This window comes from Coenobita brevimanus, chromosome 43, assembly GCF_032717465.1.
Source record: "Coenobita brevimanus isolate Jiangsu-jjx chromosome 43, ASM3271746v2, whole genome shotgun sequence".
Classification (NCBI taxonomy): Eukaryota; Metazoa; Arthropoda; class Malacostraca; order Decapoda; family Coenobitidae; genus Coenobita; species Coenobita brevimanus.
Window position 1 is genome coordinate 20,490,986 of NC_136996.1, and position 23,787 is coordinate 20,514,772.

At 42.7% G+C, this 23,787-nt stretch overlaps 1 protein-coding gene across 1 annotated transcript in view; it reads right to left on the reverse strand.

The window, feature by feature from the left end:
- The window catches only part of LOC145397850 (uncharacterized), a gene marked incomplete at its 5' end in the record, with an annotated part of 353,574 nt that overhangs the window by 173,689 nt on the left and 156,098 nt on the right, over positions 1-23,787 (reverse strand). Inside the window, one exon of the mRNA XM_080270886.1 lies at positions 8,731-8,872. Coding sequence (XP_080127012.1) covers positions 8,731-8,872 — 142 coding nt within the window. The remainder of the gene's footprint in view (positions 1-8,730; positions 8,873-23,787) is intronic.

A 23,787-nucleotide genomic window follows, 5' to 3' on the forward strand; every position in this document is an offset into this window, starting at 1 on the left:
GCACATGGCTCTTAAAATTATAGCTAACTGCTACTTTCCTTTCCACGTCTTCGTGACTAGCATCATATTCTAGTGTTAATCCATTGTTACAAGTCAGCATTCATGATGAAGGAACGGCAATTTTAGGCCAAGTTTACTCTGAAACAGTCTTCCTCTGTATTTCCTGCTGTCTATGACCTCCAGCCTTATGCAGTGTGTACAGACATATCAAAATGAACGGATATTGAATACGGCTCTGTATAATACTGTGTGGGTGGTGAAATGAATGATCAGAAGGCAAGGATTGATTATGTGTGTGTGGATGAGTGAATGAAGAAGTACGTAATGGATGCGGGAGCATACAGCGGTTGGAGGAGTGGACTTTCTGACCACCACTTGGTCGTGGTGAAAGTCAAGGTACAAAAGTGATGGGTGAATAGGTGAGAAGGACAGGAGGAAGTAGTCCATACAAGGAGGGTAGAAAGGTTGCAAGAGAATGAAAAAAAAAAAAAAAAGCAGAATATAAGAGAGAAGTGGTGGAGCGAATAGGTAAACATGACTTGGAGGAGATGGGGGAGGTGGAGGGTGTGTGCATGATATTCACTGCAGAAATATGTGCAGCATTTGAGGTGGTGCGGGGTGAATAGAGGACGAAAGGGGGAACAAGGTCCAGCATGGTGGAATAAAGAGGTGAGACAAGCTGTGGCACAAAAGAAGAAAACATACCGGTATATTCCGATGGGGAGCAGAGGCATGGATAAAGCTGAGAGACGAAAGAGAGAGTTATATGTAGAGAGGAAGAGAGGTGAAATGATTAGTATGAGAAAGTAAGGAGAGAGTGGATGTGGAGTTTGGAAGGAATTTGAGTGTAAAGTGGAGGGAATGTAAGAAAATGTTCTGGAAGGAGGTAATGAGAATTAGACAGGGTGATAAAGAAGTTAGTGGGGGAGCAAAAGATAAAAATGGTAGATTGATAGTGGGGAAAGGATAGAATGTGAGCAGATGGAGAGAACACTTTAAGGAATTATTAACCCCTTAACCGCGGGGCGTCACTTTCGTGACGCTCAGCCACAATGGATCATACCGCGGGGCGTCACTTTTGTGATTCTGTGTTATTTTGAATTATCCCGGGCTTTTAAGTGGTGGCTTGTATCATCTATCAGTACTGCCAATGTCCAACACTAGTCAGCACTCCAAATCTCATCTGTACTCCCATCCATTGTTAACATTTTAGTGATTTTCCCCCCTTCCTGACTCCCCTCCCTACCTCCCCTCCATTACCCTGTCCTCTCACCTCCCTGGCCGCACTGCGCTAAGCAAATCTTCCCCGGATTTTTCCACAGATTTCATCCATTGAAATAAGCCCTATGCCCTATACTTATACAAAATAATATATACCAAAAAAAAATAAGGTAAGTGATAGTGGTATACACCAGGAATTGGCTAATTATCACCCGACAACACCTCACATGCATTCATTTGCTACATTACCACGGTAATTTCCCCTTTGAATTATGCCTTGTAATCTATTTCTTTAATAAAAATATATATCAGAAGGGAAGGGAGAAGCTTAAATGACATTTACATTCACCTGGAACTACCTATTTCTTTATGTATTGCCGAGATTTTCTACCAATAATTTATTAGCATGTAAGTTAGCAGCTGTCATCCTCATTGTCACTGTCAACCCTTGCCTTATCAGATTAGTTCCTTGTCTTCTGCTGTGGTCAAAACATGTCACACTCATGCCCCGCCATTTCTGCTGCTTCTGCGCCCATTGCAAAGGGCCCCGTGACCTCTGCACCCAGAAAAACTCGTGAGGGAAGCAGGAAAGGACTAAGTGACTCTGCAGTGGAATGTGAACTAGCGGAATTGTCAATGGTGATGATGGATAGTGATTTTGACCCTTCGGGGGATTCGTGTGATGAGCCGGGTGAGGACATCGTGCCAGAAAGTACTAGTACGAGTGCTTCAGTCTCCAACGTTATCCCTAGCTCCAAGGGAAAGGAGCCGTTAGTGCAGCAAGGGAAGGAATTTGGGAAGGGAGTGAAAAGGCGGCGTGTTAGCCCCGGAACAATGGCCCCGCATGACCCAGCCCGCCATGAGTCCCGAGTTGATTCACCTCCCCCTTCCCCAAGCCCCACTTCACTCATTTCTTCCTCTTCTTCTGCTGAAATATCTCCGGAGTGTTCGTCGTTGGAGTCACCACCAGCATCAACAGTGAAGGCAGGCCGTAGAGGAAGAGGTAAATCCCTGACCCGTAAAAGTAGGGTTGCTACTAGAGTAAGGGCTGCTAGTGCTGTACAGCAACCCAGGGTCAGTGCGAGTGACCTTGAACATGATAAATCTCCCTCACAGCCACCCACCACCCTCACCCACCCTACACCACCACGACAGGGAATCCTGGACGCCTTCGCATGGAAGGAAGAGATTTTGTCCCAGAACATTTAGATTTTGACGAGAGTTCCTCAGGAGTACAGCCTGCCTTCAGTCTTGACGATGATGCTGAGTGTGTGGACTTCCTCTTGGCCTTCCTAAATGACGAAGTCATGCAGCACATATGTGATGAGACCAACAGGTATGAATCACAATGTGTTGCAAGTGGTACAGGTGCAGCCAAGATGCAACAGTGGTCCATGGTGGGAGTGCAGGAGCTGTATGTGTTCTTCGCCCTCATGCTTCTCATGCCACACTCAAAGAAGCATCAGTTGGAAGAATACTGGTCCATGGACCCCTTACTATCCTCACCCACCTTCATTAAGTACATGGCCAGAGATCGCTTCCGGAACATCATGGGAAACCTGCACTTTGCCGACAATGATGTACCTTCCCAAACCGACCCACTCTGGAAGATCCGGTAGATTCGGAGCAGAATGAAGGATAAGTTTGTCATTCTTCCACCCCTTTCAGAAGGTTGTCATTGACGAATCCTTGGTTTTGTTCAGAGGACGTCCTCGGTTTGTGCAGTATATTCCAAGCAAATGCCATCGCTTTGGAATCAAGTTCTTTGTACTGTGCGATAGTATGACGGGGTACATCCTTGTCTTCGTCATTTATTCAGCCAGCACTGTCTATCTGGATAAAACACACCCCCTTGGCTTCTCAGGCTGTGTAGTGAAAGTGCTCCTTGAAGAGTATTTTGGTGGGAATCATGTGCTGTATACAGACAACTATTATACAGCACCGAAACCTGCCAAGTACCTTTCAGAGCACGGCATTGGCTCCTGCGGCACTGTCAAGAGTAATTTTGCCCACTTCCCTAAATTCCCAGAGGCAGGAACCTCGCAGTGAGGAGACGTGCACCTACACAAGTCTAAGAAGATGCTGGCAATACGGTGGCATGACAAGATGGTCATGCACATGCTCACCACCGTACATAAGGGGGAAATAACAGACAGTGGGAAGGTCGACCGTAGGACAGGCGAACCTGTGATGAAACCTGATGCTGTGTTAGACTACAGTATCAACATGCGGCTGGTGGACAAGTCCGACATGATGATTGGTGAGATCGACTGCCTCAGGAAGAATACTAGGTGGTACAGGAAAGTTTTTCTGCATCTCATAGACATGACGATGCTGAACGCCTTCATCCTGTACAAGATGAAGGTCAAGCCACCCAAGTCCTTCTCCCTGAGGTTGTTCACCAGGAGTTGTGTTCAGCAGCTGCTGGAAAGATATGGTAGGGTGAAAACAGCAACTCCAAGGCGCCATCCAGTAACACTTCCTGACAGACTTGAGCAGAGGGCGTACATGGATTGGCACAGACTGGTGCAAATGCCTGCCACAAGCAAGAGGAAGGCTGTGATCTGCAGGTGCCAGGTGTATGCACATACCACCCGACGCACACTTGAGCACAAACGCACCTCTTGGCAGTGCGCTGAGTGCCAGGTTCCCCTCTGTGTTACCTGGTTCTTTGATTACCACGGCCAGAAGAAATTCTAAAAGTGCAAGTGGGAAAGGAAAGTAATGTGAAAATAATGTGTAAATAATGTGTAAATAGCAAGTGAAAGCAATGGATGTTCAGTATATATGTTTGAACAGTGTATTATAGTTTTATCTTACTGAAAGTGACAGTGAATAACATAGTGTAAGTAAAATAGAAGGGTAAATATTGATAATACAATAGAAAATGTAAATAGTAATGTAAGTAATTAGTAATATAAGAATATGAGTACAAATACTTGATGTTATAACAGTGAAAGTAAATCCGTGGCTCTCTACGTATTTTACTGAATGAAAAATTGAATGACTTCAGTGACAATAAACTAATACTACTGAAGGAAACTTATGGATAAAGACTCCAGATATATATATAAGTGTTATATAGTAATAGAAGTATAAAGTGTGAGGGGTTTTATGAATAATAAATGACAGAATACCAAGAGCGAACTAGCGCAAGTGGGAAGGTCATACGCGCTCGTAATTTTCATTGCTTTCACAGTGTTTTTTTTTTTTGGAGTATGGATCCCAAACTACTTGATAATCATAGAGTAGTGTTTATAGTGTTAATATCTGGCTGTGGTAATCATATTACGGGTTGTCGGGAAGTGTAAAGTGGAGACTTCGTTATCCAAATTCAGAGGTCTCCACAAGTCCTACGGTAATCGACGAAGGCTCAACAAACATCCCAGGAGAAAGCTGAAGGTATGTACCATAAGCATATGTAATTTTAATATTCTAGGACTAATAACTGATTTTTGGCAAATATTTTTTGAGAGTCTGTCGGAGCCCGAATAACCCCGCGGGACACGCAAAACATTGGTAAACATGCCCGCGGTGTAAGGGTTAAACACAGAGATTGAATGTAAAGCAAGTACAAGTGGCTGAGAAAGGGCTGGAAGAAGAAGGAAGGTGAGACGGGAGGAAGATATCAATAGGACGGAAGTAGTGGCAGCAATGAAGAAAATAAAAAATGGGAAAGCCCCAGAAATTGATGGAGTGTATGGCGAAAAGCTGAAGCATGGGGGATAGATAGTAATAGAATGGGCATGGAAGATGTGCAGATTGGCCAAGGAGGAAGATAGAGTCTTGGAGGATTGGCAGTTAGGTATAACGGACTGGTTGATGCTCGATTTTTTTGAAGTAGTTATTTATTTCAGTGACAAATGTGCTGGATTATCCTATGATATAGTTAATTTGACAAGCCAAAGAAAATTTTGAACATATAAGCCTTCAAAGTTGCACAAAAAGAGGTTGATGGCAGCGCGAGCCTCGAGTGGCCGTGACATCATAAACCCGCCAAGCCTGGAGACAAAACAAGACTGTGATCCCCAGCTAAGTTGTGTGATTGTGGTTCTGCTGATTAGCCAAGCTTTGGTTCGTCATGGCCAAGTCAGAAAATAACCACCACTGGTGCTTTGTTCCACTGTGCAAGATCACAAGTAGAATCACACCAGAAAAAAAAAAAAAATCATTTCTGTTCCAAGAGACATGAAAGCCAGGAAGCTGTGGTGGCGAGGAGTGAATCGGGAGTATCTTATCACAAAGGGCATCTCCCACTGTTGTGACGCGTTGCAAGGAAATACTGAATCGACGGTCATTTACCGAATCGGCATATTTAAAAGGAAAAAAATTATACTTTTTATCACCATGTAGGTTCATGGACACTGAAATCCGGTCAATAATTTGTGGTTAATGTGACCATTAATAAAAAATAAGGTTTCAGAGCTAAAATCTGCTAAAGTTAGCAGATATTTACCTTTCGGAGTGTCAACATGCACTGACAGACTTCCATTTTGCATAAATATGGGGGGCGCTCGCCATCCACTCACTCGATGTAGTGCTGCTCTCGAGTGTCTGCCCTTTCCTCTCCTCCATCCTTCTTTCCTTCCATCCTCTTCTGTCTTTCTTTCCTTCATTCTTTCCTCCTCCTTCTGCCTACAGGTAACTTTACACTCCCTCTTCTGTCTTTCTTTCCTTCATTCTTTCCTCTTCCTTCTGCCTGTGGGTGACTCTACACTGAGTGACAAGCCAAATGGTTTCCTGTACACCAGGAAATCATTTACTATGCTGGGTGGTAACCATATAACCAAAGTTTGGCGCCTGGTGGTTTAGTGAGTAATTACGGCACTCCAATCAGACTGAGCCCATGAATGTTTATATCCAAGGGGTGGTTGGGGTTCATTGCTCACGTGATGCCTCTCAGGGATCAGTGAGGCTGGTCACTCTCATCTTAAATGTCAGGACCAACTTGCCTAGCCCCGGGCTCCTACGCTCATCATGGGGCAACGTAGGATTGCATGATGGATGGATGGAGGGATTTATTTAAAGCACAAATAAATGTATTTGCTTTGTAAATCAGTATTTACAAAAAACCGAAGTCTGTCAAGGAAAGTTGTCAAGCTGGAGGTGGAACACTTTTGCTAACTCTAACAAACTTTTGCTCTGAATCCTGAAGTTTTATTAATAGTGAAATAAAAAAAAAAGTGACAGGATTTCAGATAATTATGTGTGTATAAACCTATATGATGATTAAAATTATAACAGCTTATCATCTACAGCTTAACCTATCTTAACAGTCACCAGTCAAGCAAAACCAACCCTTAGACTTAAGCCATTGGTAGGGATGTTAATAGTTTATTCTCCAGATAAAACTGGCTGTTACTAAAAAGACGTTCATACATCACCAGTACGTAAGACCAAATACTCCACAGAGGTCTAGCTGTCCATTGTTGGGTCTATCTAGGAGGGGAAAAAAACTTGAAATATTTCGGTCTTTGTGGCATTTTACTTATGTATTATTGTCCAATTTCAAGGCTATATGCACCCAGAGTCAGGACCTAGCAATACGTATGCTGATTCAGTTCATAAATCACTTCATTACGACGACTTTATCAAATCTAATCTTTGTGCTGCCAAGCTGTCTTACAGACCACCTGGTTGTTGCAAGGTTTGCCGTCACTACTTGTTTCTCTAAAACCAACAAAACTTTTCACTAAAGCACAAACATAGCATATCCTTCATTTTTAAGAGAGCTATCGCAGTAAATCCTACATCCATAGCACGATAATAACAGCTGAATAGCACAGAAATATTATCTGTGCTGAAGTATGATTCCCGGACATTTGTTGTGAGTGACGGTCAGCTGTGGCCCTGTTATGGTTTGTGACGTCACAGGGAAGATGCATCAGTTTCGCGAGAGGTACTATAATCTCAAACTTTCAGTGACTATTTTTCATAAATATTAAATTGGAGAGAAAAAAATAATGATATGCTGATGATTACGAGTGACCATTTTATTACATTATGTAACTTGTACACGACCGCCAACCAGTCCATTATTCCCCTGCACAATTGGAAAGTCGAAAAGAAGTGTGTGGTAATCACAAGGGCATTTGTCTTGTTAGTGTAATGGGAAAAGTATATGGGAGGATACTTATTGACAGTATGAGAAATAACACAGGGCTTAGTTGGAGAAGAACAGGGAGGTTTTAGGAAGGGAAGAGTTTGTGTAGATCAAATATTCATCTTAGGTCGTTAGTGCAAAAGTTTCTAAAGAAGGGAAAAAAGTTGTATGCGTCCTTCATGAATTTGGAGAAGGCATATGACAAAGTGGATAGACAAGGAATCTGGAAAATATTAAGATTATAAGGAGCTGTGAATGCTGCTAAGAGTATATTTGAGGGTGCTAATACAGCAATCTTTGTGGATGGTGAACTGAGTGAATATTTCTATCTGAATGTTGGACTGAAACAAGGATGTGCAATGTCTCAAAGGTTGTTCAGTCTGTATATGGATTGGGTTACAAAAGAGGAACCAGGGGGCAGTGGATGTTGGAGCAGCCCTAATGAGAGAGGACAGCGTTTGGAAGCTTTCTGTTCTGTTGTTTGCAGATGATACTCTATTGATAAGTGAAGACGAAAGGAAACTGCAAGGCTTGGTGAATGAGTTTGCCAGAGTGTGTAAGGAACGGAATGTAACGGTGAATGTAGGGAAGAGTAGTCATGGTCTTCGAGAGAAATGAAGTCTCTGAATGGACATTGAGGCATGATGAGGAGGAATGGAAAATGTGAGTGCATTTAAGTACTTGGGTAGTGTGATAAGTAAGGATGGAAGTTTGGAGGATGATGTGCTTGAAAGGGTACAACAGGAAAGAAAGGTTGCTAGTTCTTTGAAAGCAGTGATAAGAAATAGGGAAGTGGGCATGGAGGTAAAAAAGTTGCTGCATGAATTATTATTGAGATACCAACTCTAACGTTTGAAAGCGGAGCTTGAGTCTTGTTGGACGTACACAAGTAAAGAGTGAGGGGAGTGGAAATAAGTTATTTGAGAGAAGCATGTGGAGTTACGTGAAGTGACTGACTGACAAATGAAGGAGTGAAGAAGCGGTGTGGTGTGGAAGTCAGTGTGTTTAGAAAGCTTTAGGAGAAATACAATGAGGAGGTTTGGCCATGTGTAGAGAATGTAGAACGAGAGACTAACGAGAAGAGTATGTGTGGGTGAGGTGAAAGGGGTACGAGAGAGGGGGAGGCCGAGGATGAGATGGAGAGATAGAGTGGAGAGGTATAAGACGGGGGGGGGGGGATGAAATGGGGGGAGGGCAGCAAAATGGCGGGTGACAGGGCGACACAGGAGCGAGTTGTTTGTGGTCACACCTTACGGATTCAATGCGTCTGGCATTAGACAGATAGAGTTATTTTGTTTGTATTTTCTTCTTGGAACAATCTTTTGGGTTTTTGGCCTTTGGTTCCTTCCTTGCAAAGAAATGGGTACACTGATCTGAGTGCATTAGTACAAGTAAGTGATACTCACTAAGGACGATCATGGTGGCTGTGTGGTGTTCAGTACGAAAGCTGGGGTGTTCTGCGATGATCTCACAGCGGTACTGACCCGACGCAGACACTCGGAGCCGCGTCAGACTCAGGCTCATCCCCTGTTCATTCCTGTACAGTTCCTGACGGAGGAACGAAAAACACACACAAGCATCAGTGCTGATGAAGGCATGAAAGAGGCTTTATAAATGATCATATTGGCTACTGAGTGAAAATTACTTTGAAGAAGAAAGGTTATTATTATTATTATTATTATTATTATTATTGTTGTTGTTGTTGTTATGTTTATTATTATTATTATTGTTGTTGTTCTGTTTATTATTATTATTATTATTATTATTATTATTATTATTATTATTATTATTTCTGTTATTAGGGTAGCTCTATATTGAGTGGCAAGCCAAATGATTTCTTGTAAACCAGGAAAGCATTGACAAAGCTGGCTGGTAACCTTATAACCAAACAACACATGTTCCTTACGTGGCAACAAGTGGGCTGACGGAAGGTTAGTGCCCATCCCCGGAAAACAACTAACAAAAAATACGAACAAGAAGCCTTGGACCAGGACTGACCAAAAGGTGACGACTAAGGACCGAACAAAGGACATGCTACGGATTGCGACGTGGAATGTAAGGGGTGCAAGTGATGAGGTGAAAGAGAGAGAGAGATTGTCCAGGTGCTTGAAGGTGCGAAAGTTGATGTATGTGGACTGAAACTAAATGGTGTGGTGAGAGTGTAAGAGAATGGGAGTGTGGATGGGGTATATGTGCGGGAATAGGTGAGAATAAGAGGGCAAAAGAAGGAGTGTGTTGTTGTAAGTAACAGATGGAAGGAGAATATAAAAGAGTCTGGATCAGTTGGCTCCAGGATTGTGTGGGTAATATTGAAAGCTGGACTACAAATGTGGGCAATTGTGTGTGTGTGTGTGTGTGTGTGTGTGTGTGTGTGTGTGTGTGTGTGTGTGTGTGTGTGTGTGTGTGTATGCGCCAATGCAAGATCGTGCAAGCAGAGTGAGAGAAGATTTCTGGACAAATGTGGAAGCGTGCATGGAAAAATTTGAAAGGAATGGGTGAGTGTAATTGATTGGTGATATGAATGGTAAAGTTGAGAATGTGTAGGTGGATGGAGTAGTTCCCGAGTGGGGTGTGCCTGCTGAGATAGATGAGAATGGCAGTGCTTTAGTAGACATTTGTGCTAGGAGGGGATTGGTGATAGCCAGTACCCTCTTCAGGAACAAAATGATCCACAGGAATAAGTGGCGAGTGACGAGAAGGGTGGGTGGTGAACTGAATGAACGTAGGCCAATGATTGATTGTGTGTGTGTGTGTGTGTGTGTGTGTGTGTGTGTGTGTGTGTGTGTGTGTGTGTGTGTGTGTGTGTGTGATAGGATGAGAAGGTGTGTAATGGATGCAAGACCATAAAGAGGTTTGGGGAGTTGACTTCCTGATCACCACTTTGTAGTTGTGAGAATCAAGGTCCCAGTGGAATGGAGAAATAGAAGAAGGGAAGGACAGGAGGAAGTAGTATATGCAATGAGGGTGGAAAAGTTACAAGAGGATGAGAAAAAGGCAGAATATAAGAGAGAAGTGAAGGAGCGACTGGGTAAATATGGATTGGAGCAGATGGGGAACGTCGAATTTGTGTGCAAGATATTCGCAGAAAAAATCAGTGCAGCATGTGAGTTGGTGTGTGGAGTGAAGAGAAGACAAAAGAGGGTGCAAGGAACAGCATGGCGGAATGAAGAGGTGAGACAGGCTGTGGCACAAAAGAAGAAAGTAGTGGATGAGAAACAGGGACGTGGAAGAAGTTGAGAGATGGAAGACAAAGTTATATGTAGAGAGGAAGAGAGAGATGAAAAGAGAATGGATGGGGAATTTGGAAGGAATTTGAGTGTAAAGTGGAGGGAATGTAAGAAAATGTTCCGGAAAGAGGTAAAGCGAGTTAGACAGGGTGGCAAAGAAGTTAGTCGGGGAGTGAAAGATAAAAATGGTAGATTACTAGTGGAGACGGGAGAAAAAGTGAGCACATTGAAAGAACACTTTAAGGAATTCCTGAACATAGAGAATGAAAGTAATGCGAGTATAAGTGGCTGGGGAATGGCTGGGAGACGGAGGGATGTGAGAAGAGAGGAAGAAATCAGTAGGATGGAAGTTGTGGAAACAATAACGAAGTCAAAATTGGGAAAGCCCCAGGAATGGATGAAGTGTGTCGTGAAATGTTAAAGCATGCTGGAGAGATAGTAGTAGAATGGATGTGGAAGATGTGTACTGTAGATTGCCCTGGGAGGAAAGTAGAGTCCAGGAGGATTGGAAGTCAGGTATAATTAGTCTCTTATATAAAAGAAAGGGGGGAAATAGAAATGTGTGATAATCACAGGGGCATCTGTCTTCCTAATGAAATAGGAAAAGTATATTGTAGGATACTTATTGACAGAGTTAGGGAAATAACAGAAGAATTAGTTGGAGAAGAACAGGAAGGTTTTAGGAAGGGAAGAGGTTGTGTAGATCAGTTATTCATTCTTATATCATTTGTGGAAATATTTCTAGAGAAAGGAAAGAAGTTGTATGTGCCTAATGAAATAGAAAAAGTATATTGTAGGATACTTATTGACAGAGTTAGGGAAATAACAGAAGAATTAGTTGGAGAAAAACAGGAAGGTTTTAGGAAGGGAAGAGGTTGTGTAGATCAGTTATTCATTCTTATATCATTTGTGGAAATATTTCTAGAGAAAGGAAAGAAGTTGTATGTGGCCTTCAAGGATTTGGAGAAAGCATATGACAGGGTGGATAGACAAGGATTGTGAAAAGTATTATGAATAGCCTACATGGAGTAGATGGGTAGTTGTTGAATGCTGTGAAGAGTATGTATGAGGGTTCTAAGGCTGCAGTGCGTGTGGACAGTGAACTGAGTGAATTTTTCTACATGAAGGTTGGACTGAAACAGAGATGTGTCATGTCTACATGATTGTTCAGTCTATATGGATAGGATTATAAAAGAGATGAGGGGTAGGGCAGTGGATGTTGGAGTGGCCCTAATGAGAGACAGCAGTGTTTGGAAGCTCCCTGCATTGTTGTTTGCAGTTGATACAGTGATGTCAAGTGAAGACGAAGGGGAGCTGCAAGGCTTGGTGGATGAGTTTGGGAGAGTGTGTAAGAAACGGAATCTAAAAGTGAATGTTGGGAAGAGTAAAGTTATGGTCTTCAAGAGAAGTGAAGTCAGTGAATGTACAGTGAGGTTGGATGAGGAGGAAATGGAAAATGTGAGTGTGCTTAAGTACTTGGGTAGTGTGATGAGTAAGGATTGAAGTTTGGAAGGTGAAGTGCTTGAAAGCGTACAACAGGGAAGAAAGGTTGTTGGTTCCTTGAAAGCAGTGATAAGAAACAAGGAAGTGAGCATGGACGTGAAAAAATTATTACATGACAGTATTGTGATACCATCTCTAACGCATGGAAGTGAAGCTTGGACCTTTCTAGAGGAATAGAAGTCAAGGGTGAGAGCAGTGGAACTGAGTTATTTGAGAGGAGCATGTGGAGTCATATGGAAAGACAAACAAATGAGGATGTGAAGGAGCATTGTGGTGTGGATGTGGTAGGAAGCATTTGGAGAAACCCAATGAGGTGGTTTGGCCATGTGGAGAGGATGAAGAATGTGAGAGACTGACGAGGAAAGTGTATGTGAGGGAGGATGGAGGGGCTGAGAGGTAGGGGAAGGTTAAGGAAGAGATGGAGGGATGGAGTGGAGAGGTATATGGGAGAGAAGCTGTGAGTTGGGAGCAGGGCAGCGAAATGGCGGGGGACAGGGCGACATGGAAGCGATTTGTTTGTGGCCACCCTTTACGGGATTAAGGCGTCTAGCGATACATAAATAGATTTTTATTATTATTATTTTTATTATTATTATTATTATTATTATTATTATTATCATTATTATTATTATTATTATTATTAATCCGGCGAAGAAGGATGGTATTCTCTGCAGTGCACCCAATATGTTCAGCAAGGTCAGGCCTGTGTGTGTGTGTGTGTGTGTGTGTGTGCTGTAACTCCCAAGTTTTTCGATGGATTTGAAAAAAAAAAACTCCCCAGGTGAGTTTGTCTGGTTACTGGGAAGGTTTTCCACTATATACAGTTTTTCAACCATAATTTTTGGGTAGGTGATGCCCCCTCACCAAATGAAAAAAAAATCTAAAAAATGGTGAAAGGAGGGCAGACATTGCTTTGATATCCTTGGACGAGTTGTACAATTGTCTTTTGTTTGTGATACTTTATTCACCGTGCGTCACCCCAGAACAATGATTCTTGGAGGGGTAAGCCCTCTTCCTCCCTCAAAAAAAAAAAAAAAAAAACTATCAGAAACAGAATATTTGAATGACACTTTCCAAATGAGTTCGACTGGTTACTCCGGAGGTCTTCCACTATACACAGTTTTCTAACGATGAATTTTACGGGAGTGAGTCTCCTCCTCAACCAAATAAAAAATTCTCAGAAAAAGTCAAACGAGGGCAGATATGGCTCTAGTCTATACGTCCCAAGACGTGATGGCAGAGTTTCCAATTTTCGTTTAGCGATAATTCACATACTCCAATTTATAATTTCACAAGCCAAAAAATATTTTGTAAAACTGTAATAAAAACAATAAGCAAATGACAAAGTACCAGTACATATCAGATTTGTAGTAACTATGCCGGTATTTACGAATAGGAAATCCTAAATGGAACTAATTGCAAGTTCAGAGCTATCACTCAGACAATCACGAATAATATGAGGAGTTTAAACTTAGTGATAACAAGCAATATATATTTTTTTCAGCATAAGACAAAAGAAAAGAGCTTGAATAAACAATTTTAAAAAGACATTATTATTCATAAATTAATTTCCGTTAGAATACTAGTGAATAACTGTCATTTATTTTCGTGTCTACTTTCTTCATGGATGATGACAGAAAGTGGGAAAGAAGGATATTGTTACGTCCCCAGTCCCACACTGCCACTGGCCCCAAAAGCTGTAGTTTAGTATAGGAAGGACGTTGCCCAGTGAGTTGTTCTTCCTATGGTCAGCCTTTCGGCGTGCAACAACAAGAGCAGCTCAGGCTTGGTGAATAAACTCTTGCTTCTCAAGTTCTGTACAGTCTTTATTTTCCAGATAATTGCACTTAATGCTTCCCAACTACACACTGTTTTCACAAGCTATGTAATATTCACAAACTGCACTGACACGGAACTAACACTGAACTAAACTCAGATTGAAATTAAATGAAACTGACTGGCCAAGGCTCTTCCATCTCCTTTAATAGCTTTCGCTACTTCTCCAGAGCTATAGTACGGTCTCGAAGGGGCAACAGTTACCAACTCGAAGACATCCAAAACATCCAGAGACTTTATACACTACATAACATTCTAAATTATTTAGCACAGAAACGGATATAAAATTACATAATTTAAAAAACACGTAAGTAGAACATTACAGAGAAAAAGAGCACAAAAATTAACCCCTAAAGTAGTAAGAGAATCGATCAATTTTCAGGATTACGCAAGATACCGAAAGTAGGAGCCTTTGGGAAAAATTGCGGACACTAGGCTTCAGCCCTATTTTGACATATCGATGGAAACCAATGAGAACTAAGTCCTGAGTAGGAAGGGGGGAGGATCCGGGGCCGCTACCCATTGTGGGGGTGGTGATTCCCCCACCGCCCTCTTGCCACCTTCCTCTATCCCAATACCTTTGTCCCCTCTCCCCTTCCCTCGCCTCTGACCGCCTCCTGCTCCTTCCTTCCCCCTCCCCCACCATCCTCAATCACGCTACCATGGTTTTCCCCCTTTTTCCCACTCCCTGTCTCCCTAGGGAGGGTTATATCCTCCTTACCTACCCTCCACACCCCTGTACTTGCTCTCTGCCTGTCCTCTTTGTCTTGTGGTGTCTGTTTTCCACCTCTATACCCCCATACCACCCCTCCAAGCCTCTCTCCACCCCACCCCCACCCCCTGTAGTATGCCGTCCCCTTACAACTTTACAACTCCCCCCCCCCCGCCTAGAGTATTATACGTCATTGTTACTATTCATGTCGCGTGTTTTCATTCAGTACCGGATTATTGTTTGTTTAATTGTATACACCAATGCACGAAACATAGAATGTATGTTTCTCATGATTTTTTTATGAATCTCCGTGTATATACCATAATGTTTCCTGTAAATGTTAGTAATGTTTGCTTTTTATAATAATACATTGTGTATTTGTGTGTCTGTCATTCTCTTACACCATTATCATTATTTTGCATGCTTAAGCTTTTTATTCTCTTGAAATTTTTACGGCTACTTGATTTGACAGCTCTGAGGGGAGAGCATGAGGGGGAAGGGGTGAGGGGAGAGGGGTGACGGGGAGTGGGTGCTGGAGTGTGTGGGTAAATGTGGGTAACACCAAGAAAAAGATTTTGCATGCTTTTACTCATTTTCCTTGACAGCTACACAGCTAGGAGGGAAGGGGACAGGGAGAGGGAAGGTGGGGAGGGGAGAAGTATTAGTGGGGGGGGGAAGGGTGTTGGGAGTGAGGGACAACATAATTACTGTGCATGCTAATGTTTGAAAAAAAAAAAAAAAATGAACTGGAATTTTCTGAAGCGGGGGTAGGAGGGAGGTGAGGAAGAGGGGACGGGTGATAGTCGTGGATGAGGAGGGTCATGGGAGGGGAGAAATAAGGGAGGGATGAGGTGGGAGCACATAGAAAACTGGAGTTGCCCCACCTGGCAGGGTTACTGTTTTCAACTTTGACGAGCCATAGCTTATGAACCAGTTGGTCTAAAATGCTCTGATTTGTGGCATAAGGTGTGCAAATTCAAGCTGTAAACCTTGGGCATAAAACTTTTTACTTCCTTAAGAGTAAAAAAAATCGGCTCCATTTACAGATTATCACGGCCGTAAGGTCGATCGAATTGTGTATCCTAGGGGTTAATGTACAACTTTACAAAATACCTCCACTCACAAATAGCAGGCTCACTGTCAACTCTGACACGTCTTTAAACTACGAGAATTACTGGGAACCTTCCAATACTACCTAACTAGCAAATCCCGCTTCTCAACATTCTTTACTAAGGATTTCAGGGGCAGTGTCCAACTGTTTTTTTTAAATAACGTCTCAACAAAGCGTCGGACAAGGATTTAACTTTGGCAGTGCATGTTTGAGACCCCGATCTAATTTGTAAAATTATGCTTTTGTACCAAATGTGTATGATTAAGGCATTTATAGGAGTAAATGTTGGGTAAACTTAGCTAAAATCGTCAGAGGCATGTAGCGAGGCTAGCTTCGGTCACGCTACAAGCCCCGCCCACAATTCAGAACGTGACGTCGGTGTGACGTAGTAGTAATCACCGACGCAAGTGGCAGTTCTGTCTTTATGTAAGCTGCTTCAGATTCAATGCCTCAGGGTTACTCATATTTCTGAGCTGCGGCTGATTTTTAGAGTGACTGTACATCCCTCCAGACTCCCTATTAGTACATAGTATATGCATCGCCCTCTTACACATATTGTGACGTCAATATGACTTATTCACTTCTGAAGAGTAGTAATCACTGCCTGAACCGGCACCGTTGGGCGAGGTGATGTGGCGGCCGCCGACAGCCGAGACGTTACCAAACCGAAACTTCAGCGATGGCGAGCATAGATAGATTTCGCAAACATTCTTCTCATATAAGGACCATACTGAATGTATAGTAGGGGTGAAATATTGTGTGTGTGTGTGTGAGAGAGAGAGAGAGAGAGAGAGAGAGAGTACAATATGTGGGGGGGGGGTTAGAAAGATAGAAATGCCACTTGCGTCGGTGATTACTACTACGTCACACCGACGTCACGTTCCGAATTGTGGGCGGGGCTTGTATCGTGACCGAAGCTAGCCTCGCTTCATGCCTCTGACGATTTTAGCGAAGTTTACCCTACATTCACTCTTATAAATGCCTTAATCATACACATTTGGTACAAAAGCATAATTTTACAAATTAGGTCGGGGTCTCAAACATGCACTGCCAAAGTTAAATCATTGTCCGACGCTTTGTTGAGACGTTATTTAAAAAAAAACAGTTGGACACTGCCCCTGAAATCCTTAGTAAATGAGTCATCAACAAACACAAATGGATGGAACAGCTGCTCTAAACCATCAGTTATTTCACAGTATTTATCCAGCTCTCATTAAGAAAAATATCTTGTAGGACTTAGTATAAGCCAGAGAACTATCAGTGAATGAAATATAATGAAAGAACCTGGAAATTTTGCAGAGAATCTGAGCTTGGAGAATGCCAAACTTGTGTTATAGCCTAGTATCCTCAATGCCTAACTTAAACTACTGGAAAGAGCAATGAAATGCAGAGGTTCATAAACAAATCACTGAATTCAGATCTTTCAAATTAGTATTTTCAGTTAAGCAGGATATGGTGGTATACTTAAAAAAAAAAAATACAATATAGAGCAAAGGTGTGTGTTTTTGTATTGCAAGAGTTTGTAAACTCTTGTTTGGGTCTCTTTATTGCCTAGTGTCCAAGGTAAAATCTGTCATACCTTCTTACAACTTTTTTTTTTTTAATCAACAGGGAATACAGTAGCTAATTACAACTGTGATAAACAAGGAGAAGACAGAGAATAAAAAGCGGAGCGATCTAGCTGCTACCTAAGGTTGTGTATTTTTACTAAGAATAATTTCACTGTTGTGGTGTTCTTGGTGTTGCTATATCACCACCAGTGCATTCTTAAGATTACCAGAAATCGTGATAGCAGTGTATTGCAGTCACAAGAATAATTTTCATCACCTGACCTTAGAAACAAGACCACCAGTATTTGGAGTCCTGTGAAATACAATAAACATATCAAGAACCTAGTTATGTCAGCGGCGCACCCAGGAATATTTTTCGGAGGGGGGGACCATAAAAATGAAAACTGTGGCAAAAAAAAAAAAAATCTAATGCAAATCACTATTAGTGTATTTCTTTCTTACAAGGATTCAATGTCAGGGGGGGACATGGCCCCCTTGCCCCCCCCCGCTGGGTGCGCCCCTGAGTTATACAATGCACCGCATGTGGAATAATACATTTCCAAATCGGGAAAAAGTATCTTACAGTGTTAGATTTAGATATGCTATTGCCTCATGTTATTCGTTTAACACAATTTGAGCTTGATATACTGTGTATTTTATTCGAATTAACAGTATGAAGGTACAGAATTTTTACCATATATTCATTAAGTTTTCAATGAAAGCCTGGCAGTTCACTGTGACCAAAGCCACCACTTGAGCTCTATAATATGGAGGGACTATCTCTACAGCAAGCGTGTAGCTTTGGTCGTTATATTGAAACAGCACTCATCGCCTCCCCAGGGTAATGCAATTGGAACACTGTTCTTAGCTTGCTAGTTCTGTTTCCCTATTGCTTCTGTAAGCTGTGCAGTGGCCATGGCACTATATTTTCCAGATTCGTCGGCTCATTTCAAAAGGTGTGGGCATCAGGTGTGGTGCATAATCATCATCAGTACCGCCCTGGGCCCCTGGTGGCAGGCACACAAACTACGCTGCCCATGAGAAAGCCCCTCTATATGATAGAGCTCAGTGGAAGCCACTTGAAATTCTCCCGTATCTTCTTGGGGCACTGTACAATGGATTCTCGTTTGTAATGCGATAGTTGGGGAGTTTTCACCCCTTCCAGTGATAGCTGGCAGAGTCAGCCCCCTTTCCAAAAATAATAACGATCAGAAATGAAAAAAAAAAAATGAGTAAAGTGGAAGCGTGCATGGAAAAGTTTGAAAGTAATAAGAGAGTGTTATTAAATGGAGATATGAATGTAAAGTAAGGAATGTGAAGGTGGATGTAGTTGGTGAATAGGGTGTGCCTGCTGATGTAGATGAGAATGGGAGTGCTTTTAGTGGACATTTGTGCCGGGAGGGGCTTGGTGATAGCCAATACCCTCTCCAGGCACAAAATGATCCATAGGTACACATGGCGAGTGTTGAAAAGGGTGAGTGGTGAACTGAATGGAGTCAACGATTGATTATGCGTGTGTGCATGAAAGGATGCGAAGGTGTGTAATGGATGCAAGAGCGTATAAAGGTTGGGGGGGGGGTGGACTTTCAGACCATCCTGTGGTGGTGGTTAGAATCAAGGTACAATTGAAATGGAGAAATAGAAGAGCGGAAGGGGAGGAAGTAGTATATGCAACGAGAGTGGAAACGTTACAAGAAGATGAGAAAGAGGCAGAATATAAGAGAGAAGTGGAGGAGCGATTGGGTAAATATGATTTGGAGCAGATGGGGGACGTAGAAGGTTTGTGCAAGATATTCGCAAAGGAAATCTGTACAGCATGTGAAGTGGTGTGTGGGGCAAAGAGAAGATGAAAGGGGGTGCAAGGAACCGCATGGTGGAATAAAAAGGTGAGACAGACTGTGGCACAAAAGAAGGAAGCATATAATGAGTGGATAAGAAACAGGGGCGTGGAAGAAGCCGAAAGACGGAAGAAAGAGTTATATGTAGAGAGTAAGAGAGAGGTGAAAAGATTAGTAAAAGAGAGTAACAAGAGACTGGATGAGGAATTTGGAAGAAATTTTATTGTAAAGTGGAGGGAATGTAAGAAAATGTTCTCGGAAGAGGTAAAGAGAGTTAGACAAGGTGGCACTCAAGTTAGTCGGGAAGTGAAAGATAAAAATAGTAGGTTACTAGTGGAGAAGGGAGAAAAAGTGAGCAGATGGAGAGAACACTTTAAGGAATTCCTGAACATAGAGAATGAAAGTTATGCGAGTATAGGTTGCCGGGGAATGGCTTGTAGAAGGAGGGATGTGAGAAGAGAGGAAGAAATCAGTAGGATGGAAGGTGTGGATGCAATGAAGAAAGTCAAAAGGAGGAAAGCCCCAGGAATGGATGGAGTGTGTGGTGAAATGCTGAAGCATGGGGGAGAGATGGTAGAAGAATGGATGTGGAAGATGTGCAGATCGGCCTGGGAGGAAGGTAGAGTCCCGGAGGATTGGAAGTCAGGTATTATTATTCCCTTGTACAAGGACAAGGGGAAAAAGAGGTCTGCGGTAATCACAGGGGCATTTGTCTTCTTAGTGTAATAGGAAATGTGTATGGTAGGATACTTATTGACAGAGTCAGGGAAATAACAGAAGAATTAGTTGGAGAGGAACAGGGAGGTTTTAGGATGGGAAGAGGTTGTGTAGATCAGATATTCATTCCTAGATCATTAGTGGAAAAGTTTCTAGAGAAGGGAAAGAAGTTGCATGCAGCCTTCATGGATTTGAAGAAAGCATATGACGGGGTGGATAGACAAGGATTGTGGAAAGTGTTAAGAATATATGGAGTAGATGGGAAATTGTTGAATGCTGTGAAGTGTACATATAAGGGTGCTAAGGTTGCAGTGCTTGTGGATAGTGAACTGAGTGAATTTTTCTACTTGAATGTTGGATTAAAACATGGATGAGTTAAACCCATCTGCTGTTACAGGGACCTGGGGTTATAAAAGAGATACAAGGTAGGGCAGTGGATGTTGGAGTGGCCCTAATTTGAGAGGGCAGTGTTTGGAAACTCCCTGTACTGTTGTTTGCAGATGATACTGTGTCGTTAAATGAAGACGAAGGGGAGCTGCAAGGCTTGGTGGATGAGTTTATGACAGTTTGTAAGAAACGGAATCTAAAGGTGAATGTTGGGAAGCGTAAAGTTATGGTCTTCGAGAGAAGCGAAGTTAGTGAATGTACAGTGAGGTTGGATGAGGAGGAAATGGAAAATGTGAGTACGTTTAAGTACTTGTGTAGTGTGATGAATAAGGATGGAAGTTTGGAGGGTGAAATGCTTGAAAGGGTACGACAAGAAACAAAGGCTCGTGGTTCCCTGAAAGCAGTGATAAGAAACAAGGAAGTGAGCATGGAAATGAAATAGTTACTACATGACAATATTGTGATGCCAACTCTAACTTACGGAAGTGAAGCTTGGACCTTGTTGGAGGGACACAAGTCAAGAGTGAAAGCAGTGGAAATGAGTTATTTGAGAGCAGCATGTGAAGTCACATGGAGAGACAGACTGACGAATGATGATGTGAAGGAGCGTTGTGGTGTGGATGTGGACATGATAGGAAGCGTTAGGAGAAACACACTGAGGTGGTTTGGCCATGTGGAGAGGATGGAGAGTGAAAGAATGACGACGAGAGTGTATGTGAGTGACGTGGAGGGGGTGAGAGGGAGGGGAAGGCCAATGATGAGATGGAGGGATAGAGTGGAGAGGTATATGAGAGAAGGGTGTGTGAGCTGGGAGTAAGGCAGTGAAATAGCGGGGGACACGGCAACATGGAGGCGATTTGTTTGTGGCCACTCCTCACGGGAGTAAGGCGTCTGGCAATAGATAGATAGATAGATAGATAAAGTACATGGACAAATCGACATACATATCAGAGAACTGGGTATGCATTTGCATGTTTTCTCCTAATGCACAGAGAGAAACTGCACATCTTCCTCACTGTTATTATTATTCATTTATTGCGTTAGAGTTTACGCAATGTCGAATTTTTATAGGAGTCTGCCCGAGACAGTTGAACTGTCCGTTTTCATTTGTTCTCCAAGGGAAGTATGGGTTGGACAATGATAGGGGACCCCAGCAGTGGCACAGAAGACCCAGATCTGACTAGAACACAGGGAACCACAGCAGCAGCGTAGAAGACCCAGATATTAGTACAACACAGTGAACCCCAGCAATGGCATAGAACACCCAGATATAGCTGGAACATAGTGAACCCCAGCAATGGCACAGAAGACCCAAACAGAGCTAGAACACAGTGAACTCCAGCAATAGCACAGAAGACCCAGATATGACTAGAACAGAGTAAACTCCAGCAATGGTGCTAAAGACCCAGATATGACTAGAACACATGACATCAATCAGTAGCTGTCTGTTCTCCAGACTTTATATGTCCGACATCAAGAAAGATTTCTCTAGTCCCAACTTTGCCTCAGCATATGAGTCAAACCCATCTGCTCTTAGAGGGACCTGCTCACCAGACTTCTGTGGCAATAACTTAGTTATCTCTTCGGCCTCATCTCAGAGGCAGGTACATCACAGATTTAGTCCATTTTAGGTCACACTAGTACAAAACTTCAAGTCTGGTTAAAGCCCATCGGGTCATCCATTGGCCTTTCCGTCCTGACATGTTCGCCAGTCGAGATTCTGTCTCCAGTATACCCTCATCAGGCTCCTCAACAGCCCCCCCCCCCTCCCTCCCACCATCAGTAGCCTGGCTTTTTAACTCAATCGTCCGTGACATCTGCAGCCCCCTCCTTTGTCACTGGTGCTTGCAGCCAACGAGCCCAACCTGAAGTATCTAGTCGTTTAAAGGAGACGCCCCTGCAGCTACAAGCTACCTCAACTCCTGATAATACATTCTCACCAAATACGCACAACCACCCCCTTAACCATCCATACCTTGGGTAACCCCACAGTTTATGAACTTCTCACACACATACCATGCATCCCCAGTAAGCCTCGATCCCATTGGGTGTGGACACATTCAAATCTCTTCCGTGTTGCCTTCTCTGCCATTTGGCTGCCATGCCTCTGACTCCCACCTCCTGTCTCTCATACATTTCTCCATTTCATCCCTTTATTTCATCCTCGGTCTCCCCTTCCTGCTCTCCTCCTCCACCCCACTACAGGCACTCTTCTTATGCTGCGTATAAAACAGTTTATTTCACATATTGTATTCATATATTTCCTGACTCTCCTATGCAAAAGAAAAGTACCCTTCAGTTGAAAATTTGCTTTTTTCATTTCCGCATTTTCATGCATTGTCTTCATGTCCTTGTAAAGACTGTACATTGTTGTGCAAGTAATTTATTCCGTATGCTTCTCCAGTGTCTGCACAACCCACAACACCACGATAAACAATAGTATTGAAAATACACTGCACTGGGTCGTTTTCTAGTAGGCACATGACTATTTACAACACCTCTTACTTTGCCCCTAATTTTATGTCTTACAGATTAAGATTTTCTTCTGGTATTGATACTGTTTTCTCATAGCTAACACAATAACATATAACGGAAAAACCAATATACCAAAAGCAAAAAAACAAGTTAAGCTCACCCTAAGAGCGCATACCCCCGCCAACGATCAACACCAAAATTTATGAACGCATCCTTAGCCCATGATCCTCATATCCACTTAATTTCATTGAAATCTATCAATAACTCTTTCAGATATTTTATGGACAGACAAATAAATAAACACAAAACAAACAAGATTGAATACATAACCTTCTCAACTTCACTGGCGGAGGTAATAAACATGTAAGGATGTGCTGGAAAGTCTGCCCAGTCGGCAAGCGCACGGGCTAATGTCCGAACTGAAAGGTACTTTGTGGTTTTATGTAGTCCATTCGAAAACAGCAACGATAATGAAAATAAATAATAACCCCGACCCACATTGCTTTAACACTATCTCAGTACACTGACATCATTTATACTGATCATTGCTGCCATATAATTTTGTAGTTTCTGAGCATGAGACTGTCACTTTGTTTGTGGTCCCTTCAATAACACGTCTCTCCTATGCTCAAATAAAATCGTCAGTGATCAATAAAAATCTATCTATCTATCTATAGCCCGACTCCCTAATCCCGCAATGGGTGGCCGCAGACAAAACGCCTCCAAGTCGCTCTGTCACCCACCATTTGACTACCCTCCCCCCAACTCACCCCCCCTCCCTCATATACCTCTCAACTCCATCCCTCCACCTCATCCTCGGTCTACCTCTCCCTCTCCCTCCCTCCACCTCACCTACATACACCCTCTTAGTCAGTCTTTCATTCTCCATTCTCTTCACATGTCCAAACCACCTCAGTGTATTTCTCCTAATCTTCTCAACCACATCCACCCCACAGCGTTCCTTCACTTCTTCATTCGTCAACCTGTCCCTCCACGTCACTCCACATGCTCCTCTCAAGTAACTCATTTCCACTGCTCTCACTCTTGACTTGTTCCCCTCTTGCAAGGTCCATGCCTCGCTTCCATACGTCAGGGTAGGGATCACAA